The sequence below is a fragment of the Passer domesticus genome, chromosome 5 (genome assembly GCF_036417665.1).
Source record: "Passer domesticus isolate bPasDom1 chromosome 5, bPasDom1.hap1, whole genome shotgun sequence".
NCBI lineage: Eukaryota > Metazoa > Chordata > Aves > Passeriformes > Passeridae > Passer > Passer domesticus.
The window spans coordinates 45,192,932-45,205,505 of record NC_087478.1 but is presented as its reverse complement, the minus strand read 5'-3'; the positions used below and the strand labels follow the sequence as shown (position 1 = coordinate 45,205,505).

At 37.8% G+C, this 12,574-nt stretch overlaps 1 protein-coding gene across 11 annotated transcripts in view; it reads right to left on the bottom strand.

Moving 5' to 3' along the window:
* The window catches only part of ANO4 (anoctamin 4), a 175,945-nt gene that overhangs the window by 97,240 nt on the left and 66,131 nt on the right, over nt 1-12,574 (bottom strand). For 6 of the 11 annotated variants that reach the window (XM_064419854.1, XM_064419862.1, XM_064419865.1 and 3 more), the window contains exons 3-4: nt 7,237-7,347; nt 1,715-1,851 (exon numbers count right to left, since the gene is read on the bottom strand). In XM_064419854.1, the coding sequence (XP_064275924.1) occupies nt 1,715-1,851; nt 7,237-7,347 (248 nt within the window). The remainder of the gene's footprint in view (nt 1-1,714; nt 1,852-7,236; nt 7,348-12,574) is intronic. The other 5 variants (XM_064419859.1, XM_064419858.1, XM_064419860.1 and 2 more) reach the window with 5 other exon arrangements.

Here is a 12,574-nt window from a genome sequence, read left to right as displayed (position 1 = left end):
AGTAGTTTTTGTATTTTCATGTGCTCAGCTGGGAACCATCAGCATTCAGACATGACTCATATACATGAATATGCTAGGATAGCTTTAGGCCAAAGGACTTAACCACACATATCTATACAAACCAAACAACACCTGAACAGTATATCTTTTCCTTCTAGAGTTCAGTAGGGACCAAGTACTTTAAAGTTCTTTTTGGTAAGCTGCAGCATCCCTTAAGTCCCATTAAGACTTTCAATTTTAATCTTTTTCCACCATCTAATACCTATATGTGACCTACATTGCTATTTTCCTCAGCCATGATTACAAAAAGACCCCTTAAATCTTTTTATATTCCTCAAAGGTTTTCCCTTTTCCTTTAAAAAAACAAAAAAGAACACGTCTAAGAGAAAAAGGAGGTTTTGAGGTATTGTTCTTCCAATATTATTACATTAACAGCAGCATGTCCTTCTGATCATTTTATGTTATTTTTTCCTCTTTAACATACAAATGTCATGTGCCTTTCACCTGTTCCTTTTTGCTAAAGACTGTATGGTACATGGTCCCAAAATGCAACTCGGGACTGTCATGTCAGATTAGCCTATTATGGTGCAAGCGGGCAAAGAGAGTCCTTTGTACATTGTATGGGAAGCTAAGGAAGGGCTATGATTAAAGAAGATGAAATTGTGAGCAAGGTCAAACATATTCAGGGTGCCCTGAATTTTGTTGCTTTAATTATCTGTCTAAACATTCGAGGAGTGCAGTTCTCTATGGGCTGAATTTCTAGAACAAAGAAAATCTCTATCTCTCTCCTCAGCAGTGTTACACAAAAGAATTTGCACCACAAAACCCTCTAGCTCCTGAAAAAAAAAATCTCTAATTGCCTCTTCTAAACTCTATCAAAACTAGTAAACAAAAGAGGGTCAGGGCAGGGCCCTCAGCAATGTCCTGTGGTTTTCTACTATTTTTTAATTACTAGCATGGTCCCTGCTACTTCTGATCTGTTCCAGTCAGCCCTCTGCCAAAAATTCCTCAGGCACAACTGGCAGGTAACATCAGACCAGTGCAGTAAGTAGCCTAGATGTAGCTCCATTCCTGAGGTGGAGGAAAGGAGAGAAGTCCCTGGTCTCCTCACTTGCTGAGGAAACAACCCTAACATCCATGGGTGTCAGGGCAGTGGGAGGCAAAATTAAAGGATATATTGTTCCTTTCTTCACAAAAGACACAGGAAGAAATTGAGACCAAAATTTTCATCATGGGTTCATGACACTTTGCCTGCTTTAGGACAGATTTTAAAAGAGACTATGTTCTGAATATTTCCTCCCTGGTGTGTTCTCTGAATCACCATTATGCACCATCAGGTGATAATTGTTCTTCATTGGAAGGGAATGTGTCTCATGACTGACACCCAATGCTTCTCATGGGAGTCATAGATAAATCCTCTCCACACCCTTTCCTCTTAAAGGATAAATATAGGGGAAACTTTTCCAGCATTTTCAAAAGCATTGAAGCCTTAGATTTATACAGGTGTTTCACTGAGGGTGTATGAAATCAAAACTTTTGAATTTGAGATATTTTATATTTCAGCATTATTATCTTAGAATGGAAAACCAGTTCTCATGGGAAACATTAGACAAAATTTGATGGTAGAGAATGAGATTTTAAATCAAATTAGATTTAATACATCTTTATAATGGGCATGAATAAATATTGTATTAATAATTCTATATGTCCTTACCTCTCCCACAACTTCCAGCCTGCTGGCATCATCAGAAGTACTGGTCAAGTTACCATGGTGAAGCAGGGAATCATCATCTTTGGAAGGGCTGTTCACACCTTCTAACTCATCAAAAAAAATGTTGACATCCTTAGCTACTAAAAAACAAAAGTAAAAATATACATTCAAATCACCACTGAATCAATGAAGACAGCAACTGTAACCCATCAATAATTTCAATTTTTAGGTCTGGTATAAGTATATACCACGTTAATTTTAAAATCTGATGAGCACTGTTGGAATGCTTTCTTCTTCAATGAGCCATGTAAAGATTTAGGACACCACAACACCTCTCTGATTAAAAATAAATAATCTGCTCTCACAATAAAACAGACATTAGCTATCTTCTCAGATTCTGTTGGGGCAAATGGCTTAAAGGACTACCTTCTGGATTAGTATTTTCTCTGGAAGTTTCCTAGGAGGCAGAATTTTAACCTGCTATACAAAGTATGGAGTTCGAAGTTGTACAGACCCGTGGGGCAGCCAGAGGCAGAAAGCCTTAAATAAATACTGTTTCTTGAAAGGCACTGAGTAAACAAACCTGGGCAGCTACTTCTCTTTTCACAGTTTGGCATGTTTTGATGCATATAAATCTGACACTTTCAGATCCACCTACCACACATCCCTCAGTCTTGCATGAAGCAATCACTTACATCTACAGATTTAAGCTGTGGTAAACTAACCCTAATAAAAAGCACAGATATTAAGCTCTGGAGTGACTGACAGATGGGAGGAGCAGGTTCACTTAGCACTCCATGCACTACAGGCCTGGTGAAAAACATGATGAAGAGATGTGTGCCAGGAGAAGAGAAATGCCTTAGCTGAGGATCACACTTCAGCTGTGAATGGACTTCAGCTCTCCAATCTCATGCCTCATAGACAAAATCCAGAATTATGAAAGTAGAGCTATAACTGTTAGAAGGGACCCCCAAAGGTCCTAGCTACTGAACCCCTTCCACTGACTACAGTGGAGAAAAGATCTAATAGTCTTGACAGAAATTCGTCTAACCCCCTATCCCTATTCACATCTCTTGCAAGTTTGACTGACTTTTGAAATCACTCTTCTTTTGTTCAATAAACTCCTGTTGCATTTGCTTGTCCTCAACTCCCCTAATTTAGTGACAGGCAATTGTAATTCCTGTTGGTGAGAATCTATAGTAACAGCCAAAACACTCTAATTGCTGGCAGCATCTTAGTTCCATTTCTAGCTACTGGCTGCAGGTGTAAAAATCCATTCCCCCACTGTGGAGAGACTGGATAGCTGCCAGAAATTAAGCCACTAACTGCTCCCAGTGATCACGAGCATTTTGTGTCCTCCTTTTCACCTTTCCCTTCTTCAGGGGTCATAGCCCAGTTTCAGAATCCTTTTAAAAAATCACTGATAATACCAACTCCCCAGTCTCTGCAGGTGGCCTATTTTTCATGCTCACAAGCAGGAGAGCCTTATCCATAATATTCATCCTTAAAATAGACATATGTTGCAATTTAAATATACTACTCTTTCCCTGTCCATAATGAGCATGGGGAAAAGTTCCCTCCCTTTTTGTACATGTCTTTTAGAGCATCTAAAGTCCATTATTACATCTGTAGGTAATAAAAAAAGAAAACCCTATCAAAATATTGAAGAATCCTTCATCTTCATTTTCATGCATAAAATAGGGATAAGGTTAATGAAACACATTGTATTCTTAACTACAGGAGTTTTGTTTGGAAAACTACTAAAAGTTTCAGAAACAACAGAGAGGTCCTCATGTCCGAATTAATCCACTCTAAATACTAGGCTAATGTGCTAACCTAAGCAGCATAGTTTGTAAGAGAGATTCTGAGTTTCTGGTGTTGTTTAGTTATATCTGATGAGAGCCTGCAGCTCCTCAGTGTCACTGTGGCTGCCTCCAACTTGTCCTAGGGGAAACCACAGAGGCTTTAGGAGGTTTAAAAGGCAACAAAGAAATTCCAATTTGTAGCACATGCAGCAGTAATATTATAGATTTTTCCCCATTTTCATTCATTTCAGTCCACAAAAATTATACTAGAGATGCTTATAAAAGAGAGGTGAACTGCCACAACAAAGCACAGCACAGCCTAATTTCATGTCCTTCATTGTCCCTCCCTTTCAAAAGTCACAGCTAGAAACATTCCACCCCATCAGAAAATAATGTGGATGTAGATCATGACCAGATTTTGCACACATGTTCATATGAGAAGAATAAATCTCTATGTTCAACAGAAAGAACAACTGAAAAAGAAAACATTTTGAATTACTTGAACTTCACTTGAATGGAAACAAATCAGTGCCTCCATGACAGTGACACATGAATCTGTATATGGTTAAAATCTCAGTATAATCTGAAAACAACCGTGGAAAAACCCAAAAAATAATTAAATAGTGAAGCTTTCTGAAGATTATTCAAGACACATTTATCTGTTGTAGACAGCATCAATGAAAGCTGTATAAATGAAAGTTTTGCCTGTTTGCTGTACTCAAGGGAATTTAAACTATCTTTGTTCTGACATTAAGACTGCTTTGGTATTAAAGATGAGGCCTCTGGGATACTAGAATTGCTGCTTCTTGAAGTGATGGTAATGCTTTGGGTTGCAAAATTCATAGCTTTAAAGTGAATGTTTTGAGATACAGAACTCGTGTGTAAGATAACAAATATGTCAGTAGCCTTGAAACACTGAATTACTGGATTATCCTGAGGACTTGTGAGGAGCCAAAAAAGAAAAAATCTTATTTTAGGATAACTTTAAAATACAGTCCATCTCAGCAGTGAAGAAGTTGTGGAAGCAACTCTCATCTGGTTAGTGAAATTAGCTACCAGGACTTGTCCAGATTGTCTGCAGTGGAAAATTGTTTATTTCAGAGATACACAGATAATTGGCATGTTGGTTGGTCACTACAGAAAATATGGGCCCCCAACATTTGCTGAGATAATTTTTCTACCCCAAGTCTCATTATATTTAAAAAAATAAATTAATAAAATACTCTTCCACTAAAATAAATAGACAATTTATGTAGCAATTCCTGTTTGCTTTATATTAGTAATGGTGATGGTATTTCCAACATAAGTCTCCTGCTGCTTGTAGGTAGCTCAATGGACTGAACACCTCATGGCCAAATGTTGCTAAAAGGATGATCAGGGCTCCATCTTTCTTGTCCCCTTCAGACCCTGACATGCATATACCTACAAATGTCCTAACAGAATGATATATAATGGCTTTATTGTATACATAAATATTATTTGGGAGACAGACTGGTGCTACTGTACAGTCATGTATTTTTAAGGAGTGAAATTTGATAGGAATACAGAGCAGCACATGCATTGCTACCAGAGATATTAAAAATTCTCCCTCTGGTTTTAGATCAGCTTAAATATGCAAACTCTTTTCTCCCCCTCATGTTCTGTTTTGCAGAAAAAAAATCAAAATTACTTGATAGTTCAAAATCTCTTGAAGAATAAAAGGGGGAAAAAAGTGGCTATACAAATAGTTTTATCCCAGATAAAGTAGAACTACATATTCTGCAAACTGGATGCTGATAAATTCTGAGCAGGAGGCCACACATAATCTCCGTGGGTCCACAAGTCACTTCAGATCACGATGCTGACATAAGTTAGGACTCAAAAACAAGATAACTCCTTTAACTTTCTGAAGGTGGATGCTGAAACTGAAGTGCCTAAAAATAAGAACGTTCATTAAGGAATGGGACCTGACCATGCTATTGTGTGAGAAGATGGAAACATGTTCAGAGATCACGCTTCTGTTTGTTGTCATTTTATTAGCAGAAGTCCCACCAAATCAACAAGTATTCTCTCACTTTGGATTATGCTAGCTGAAGATCAATATTCTAAGCTTATCTTAGCAAGAAAAAAATATTTGGTTTCTAAAAGCATCATTAGTCTGTTTCAAATTATCATTCAATGCTAAAAAGTGGAAATAAAAGTAACACTGACTATTCAGAGCAACTACCCTAGAAGGAATATTTAGACATGTTTATTCCAATTAGATGATAGTTGCAACAGACTGCAGGTAACAACACCCCCCTGGACACACAACAAGCCTCTGCAAAGTGGGTTGTACAGAATTCCTTGAGTCTGTGATGAAGGAGATGTAGCTAAAGGACATAGAGGTTAACCTCCCAACAGCACCTGTGTCTGGTCTGGATAAAGGAAAAACACTCTCTTCAAGGCTGTAAAAGCTGCATCCTTCTCTAATGGCTTGTGAATAATTCATGAATCAAAATGTTAATTCTTGAAACACTCCCAGATTAAACTGCTTATCCATGTTTAGCCACCTTGTCTAGTCAACTCAAAGACTCTGCAGTGCCTTTTCAGCCTCTGCAGTCTGCATCCCTACTTCCCCCAGGCCTAAATCTGGGCTGTGCTGGTGTGGAGAAAGGAGAAGACAAAACCTCACATTAAGATTTCTGATGGCAAAAGCTTTTTAAATCAGGAAACATGGAATTCATTCTAAACCTGTAGCTTAAGTAGTAAGGTGATTCAATTTCAAATTATTACCCCCATCATTATGCTAACCTGTGCATTTTCCTTCCACACCCAAACTAGTACCACCACTAAACAGCCTGATTCTACCACTGTGTGGTTCCTTATTCATGTAGCAAAAATCAGGCAGAGTCTGGGTTTTTACACATTCTTATTCATCCTTTATCACTCTAAAATGTAAGCTGCTGTTTCTCACAGTAGAAAATTGCTATACCAAACACCCAGTTTAAAATCAAACTGGAAAATAAGGAAGCCAGGAAGCCCTTGCATTTTGACTGTTAGCCTACATAAGAATTTCAAACTATTATGAAAAATTCACTCTGAAATTCCAGATTTTATTGGTTTCCAGAATTGATGGAGTTTTGGGTAGGGGGGTTTTCTTCCACTGTTATTAACAAGAGTAGCTCTACTTCTATCACAAGTGCTGAGATCATTCCACAGTTGGACTTAAGGGTGAACCAACTAATTCTTAGTCCACAGCCCATTACAAATAAAAAGAGATAATTTTGCGCCGCATCTAAGACATGCGGACTTTCTCTTGTTGTGACAACCTCATGACTCTCCCAAAAAATACCAGCTACAGAAATGTGAATACAGCCCAAAACTTTGGAAGAACTTCAAATCCAGTCTTCAAACCCCAACTACAGAATTTTAATAATATTATTGGTTCACACAGCTACTCAGGAGTGCAAAGCATTGAATAAACTACCAGGAATCTTAATATTTCTGATTATGTCTGCATAGAAAATATACAGTGCTGGAATCCTTTGGCACAAAGCAATTCAAAACTTACTATGAATTCTCTGATAGAAAAAGATTTCTTACTAGCATTCAATAATCCATTGAACTTCCTGAGAGATTTTAATAATAGATACTTATCATTCAGTTCATCACTTTGTGTCTGCTTTCAGTTATCATTTCAATACATCTCAATTGAATCTTGTACCATAAACACAATTTTGCATCCAAGGAAGAACTTACTTTCTTGTATTGCATTAAGAATTTCTGAAAAGTCCACATCTGTCTTCTGTATGTCTGGTTTTATCCATATTTGGGTTTCCAGCTGGTTAACCTGCAAATCCTCTCTTCCTTCTGAAGAAATTGAAGAGATTGATGGGGTTTGTGACAGTGCAGTAGAAAATCCAGCCAAGGGGCTTCAGGTGAGGAAACATACATATTGAATGAAGGTATTTCCATTTTTCCTCCTTAACAGAACCAAATTTTCTTCAAACCAAGGAGCTTCAGATAGAACATGGACTGATTTAAAGCTAAATAGAATGAAGCAACAACATTCTCCGCTATCAGCAATGATGCAGAGTCTCCACTGGCAAGTCCCTCATTAAGGTGACCGTATGCTGCCACGCCATGAACATCACCTCACCATACCATCTACAAAACTAACTCCCAAATGTGAAGACAAACAAGAGATGTTGCTACAAATGACACAGGAACAAACGGACTAAAATAAAACATGCACACAAAGTAAGTTGCAAGACAGAAGACAACCATTAGGACGAAAAGAGCATGGACAGCATTTCAGATGAAAGACACTGTAAGATCTCATATGCCAACCTGATGGCATGACATTGTCTAGGAAGAAGCCCAGCACTGGAGTCCATTTCAAATGGATTCACATTGGTATGTAATGGTTGCTGTTTAAAAGCATTGCAGAAAAAAACTTATTCTGGCGGGTCGCAGTTTCAAACCTATTTACACACAAAAATAGACACAAGATTTGCCCATTTCAATGCTCTGTGAACATGAGCAAAGAAAGCAGAAAGTTTTGAAAACAGGGGAAGGTGTCTGCATATCAAGAGCAGACAGAAAATGGGCAAAAAGGCAAGATGCTGGCTACAGGGAACTTGGATTCAGACCAAGAGAAAGAGGGAACTGCTGGGAATACCTCTGATTTTTGGAGAATAGCAGGAAAACCTTTCACAAAGGCATCTGTTAGACATGATGCCCTTGAGTACCTAAAGCAAAGAGTTAGCAAAGACTTTCAGTGGTCAGGGAGATATCTAGGAAAGGAATTCATCACAAAAAGGCTGAGGGGGAAGAAGAAACCTTCAGGTCATTTAGATTATTGTGCTTCACTAGAAGCTATCACTCATGCTTTGGAAAGAAGCATTTTCCTTTCATCAACAGTCTGCCTATAGCAAGCTGCTCTTGTTGTGAATTCTGGGCTAGCCCATTGTATTTTCCCCTTCTCCTTGCCAAATTATTATCTCACTACTGCCTTGATGGGAGCAACAAATAATATACCTAGGCACAAAATTACTCAAAAGTGTTTAAAGGCCCTTCTTCACTTTTTGGAAGTACAGATCTCAAAATGGGTACGCTTTGACCAGCTTCATCCTTTATTATTTTTCAGTGTTAAAATATTATAAATTCAAATTGTCTCGTGCTTGCTTCAGCGTATTCTTTTGTTCCACAGCAAAGATTCGCTGTTAACATCAGAGACAACTCTCCTTGTAGATTCCTGCAAAGCGATCTGTCATAGCAGCTGCAGGAGTCAGCATTTAATGATGTAGAACAAAGAGATTTTCTTAAGTGAGACAACTGATTATTCAAAAAATAGCAGCCTAAGGAAATCTTCAGATGACCTCAGAGATGAGAGGCTAAGATTTGCCCCAAAGGGGATTTCTAAGGCCCAAGGAAAAATACTCCAACTGCTGAAAAATACATACAAACAATATGATGGAAATAGAAAAGTAATCAATGGACAACAATTCAGTTAAGCATCTTTGCAAATTATATCATTCAGTTTCTTCTTAAATACTCAGCTACTACTTTTAAAATATATCATTTCACACTTGCATCCTCACATCCAATAGCCTTTGTTCTGCATTTCAACCCCAGTCAGAGGAAATTAATGACAATATGGACAAATATCAAATACCCTTTGTTCCCTCAAGCCTCCATCCTTGTTACATTTAAGTCACTGCTCCTCAGAAGAGATGAAGGTAGCAGGATCCCTGCAGCACTCCAGCAGATCTGAACTAATTGGGCCAGGGAGAAAGGAAGTGGCAGTCAGCTATGGAGATCCCAAAGTGCTGATATGGACTATCTAACCAAAGACCTGTTAATAAAATTAAACTCTTGAAGAATGTACATAGCTGACTTCAAAGCCCCGCTTTAAATAACAAAAACCAAAATGCCTATGAAAGGGTCAGAAAATGACCAGCCTAAACCTGACTGTATTTCAGACAATGAAGTCAAGACAATTTTGCTGTATTTGAATTTCCTCTCCTGTATTTGATCCACTTGCAGTATAGGGAGCTTTCAGCAATCCACAGAAATGACAGTGTTCTATGCCTGTCTGATTCACAGTAGCCTTAATATCTGCCCTCACTGCACAAGTATCAGATTAACAGCATCAAGTCTGATTTCAGTCAAAATTGTAGGGGTAATCTTCTACCAATCATTTGTGATAAAACACATAGCTAATTACAAACTTGCCTTCACCAACACAAGGGAAAAAATGAGTCTACAAACAAAACAGCTTTTAAATTAGGGGTTGCAGGAATGCTTTCTTCTCCCATGACCTTAATGATGTCAATAAAGACTCGAATTAGGGCACTTGGGCTTCTATCCTCCTCCCTCTCTGTCAGCATCTACTTTTCAGGTGGGACTACTGCATTTTTTTAGCTGAGAGAAACACCACCTATGTGATGGACTGTGGACTGGCCAAATTAATGATTTCTGGCTTGTTGTCTGACAGAGATTTTAAACTAGTAGCTCTTTGGAAAAAGCCACAATGACCTCATCCATGTTCCAGAGATGTATTTTCTTTACCTTACCACAGATCTCCAATACTACATGCAAAGGCAGTATCTGATTTCACTGTTGCTATTGATGGATAACTAACCTGCCTTTAGCATTTCCTTCTTGCTTTAGCAGCTGCTGATTTATGTTTTATCAGTGATATATCCCACTGAGTAAAATCTAAGCAATATTGTCTGAGAGGACAGTAAAGACTCTCTTTCCACAGAAATATGAGAAATAAACACATATAAAAGTGAAGTAAATATTAGATTTAAAAGTTTTATGGGGTTTTTTTTGTAAAGATCAGTCTCAAATTTTTCTCAGCTTATTGACACTTTCTAGTTCAACTGAAATAATATTTTAAATTATTTCATGGTAATTTAAAATTTATTAATTTGATTAATCTGATTTATTAATTAACGCATAAAGATGTGCATAAAATAATATACTTTTTCCTTTATTTGTCTTGAAGGGTCCCAATTAATTAGGTTAGAAAAATAAATGAGATTTTTAAAAGAGTTTTAATTTTTAGAGACTAAATGAGATGGCTTGTTCTCAGTCAGAATTTTAACATACTTCTAAATATAAAAATGACCAAATGCATCAGAGAAGTGATTTGTGTACCAACGTAGTTAATACAGTACTGATGTTAAAAAAGGGCATTCCAACTTGTAGTGAAAGAGATTTTGCCATGTGGGTGGATACTGCTTTCACAGAGCCATTTACCTCAAAGAGGGTCATACTTAGCAGGAACAAATATAATTCTAACATGAGCAGGTTTGTTTTGCTACACTAAGTACTGCACGTAAGTTCTACAGAGAAGTTGCTCCTTTAAAGGGTTGCAGACCCTTTAAAGCAAGCTGAGAGCTGCTGTGTGCGGTGCCCTTTTCACTCTAAGCAAACTCATGTCAACACGAGATAAAGAATCATCCCTTCAGGCACATTTTTTATTGGCTTCTTCCCGTGAGTTCTCGGCAGGTCATCTGTGTCAAAAGCAGAGTTTGAGTTTTCAAAGGGAAACTGCATTGAGCATTTCCTACACATGTTAGTCAGGGGTCTGTATGTGTGTGTACAGCTTTACTGTTCTCAGTTCTAGCATTTCTCATGCCTGTGACAGGAAACAAATGTGGAAACAAAATGCACAGCACAGCTGGCCTTCCCAGGATCTGCCCCATGACTGCATTGGACAGCAAAACTGCAACTGATGAAAACACTTTTGGTTCAATTATTGCTTCAGGAAAAATCACAAGCTGTTCTATGAGTCATAGAATGTATGCAAATACATATATTAATACACACATCTTCCTAGCAAGATAAAGTTGGCCTGAAAGCAGTAGCTCAGAGATAGATAATTATTTCATTAAGTGAAGGCTGATGTGTACCATAACAAGTCTTTCAGAGAGAGCTGCTTTTGCTACACTGGTCAGAAAGCGTTTTCTGTCAGAAATCCTACATCATGTTCTTTTTTGCTCCTCACCAACCAGTATTGCTATATTCTTTCTGGCTAGGCATCTTTCTCTCCCGCAGCATAAGGTGAATCTATACACATCAAATGTACTTCAGTGATTACATTAGATAGATTTAAATATATTAAAAGTATTTAATTTTCTGTTTCTGCCCTTAACTATCTCATGTACAGTAGTGCAGAGTTTCACAACACAAAATTATCATTGCTAAGTATGTTCTCAGAGCAGGATGCAGAAGCATGTCTTGTGTCCTGCCTTGAGCTTCCTCTTCTCTGCACAGAAGAAAAAGTCTTTGTTTGCAAACTGCAACTTTGGTTCACAAGCTCGACACTTGACTCCTTGCTGGAAAAAACTGTTACCCAGGAACTTTCCTTCAATCCTTGCACCTTGCCAGCAGCACTAAGCTTCCTCTACCTTACGGCTTCAACACAATTTCAGATTTCTACAAAGGATGTGGGGTGTGTGGTGAGTTCCCTTCTCCTTTCATTTTGATGCTTGTTTCCAGTTCTGGGCTCTTTTTGAAGATGGCAGTGGGGGTAAGGACAGGAAAACTCATGTTAATTCTCTGTTTCTGACAACTTGCTGGCATATTTTTATATTTAATGCAGTGTAACATCAGAGTAAGACGAGCTGTCTTCCACATCTCCACTTGCACATGTAGTGACAAACTGGAATATCTTAAAGATGTCAGTTTTTGTGAAAAATGCCAATCACTTGTTTTTGAAATTTTAAAAGTTTAATGTTAATAAAATTGTTATAAAAATAGTAATATAATTAGAATAATAAAATTTGAACAATTGAGATTAGGACAATATGAGACAATAAAAACAAAGAGATACGGACGTCCGGGTAACTTTTTCTGGGCAACACAAGCCCGAAAAAGGACCCCCGTTAACAGAGGATTAACCCTTAAAAACAATTGCCTGTTGCATATTCATACATCTCATACATGATGCATCAATTCCATTCAAACACAGGATTCTGTCTGGTCACTGTCAACTTCTTCTTCTTAATCCTCATGCCGTCTTCCTATCTGAGTGAGGTGGGAAGAAGTTAGTTTTCTGCTGATAAGGGAGCAATAAATTCTC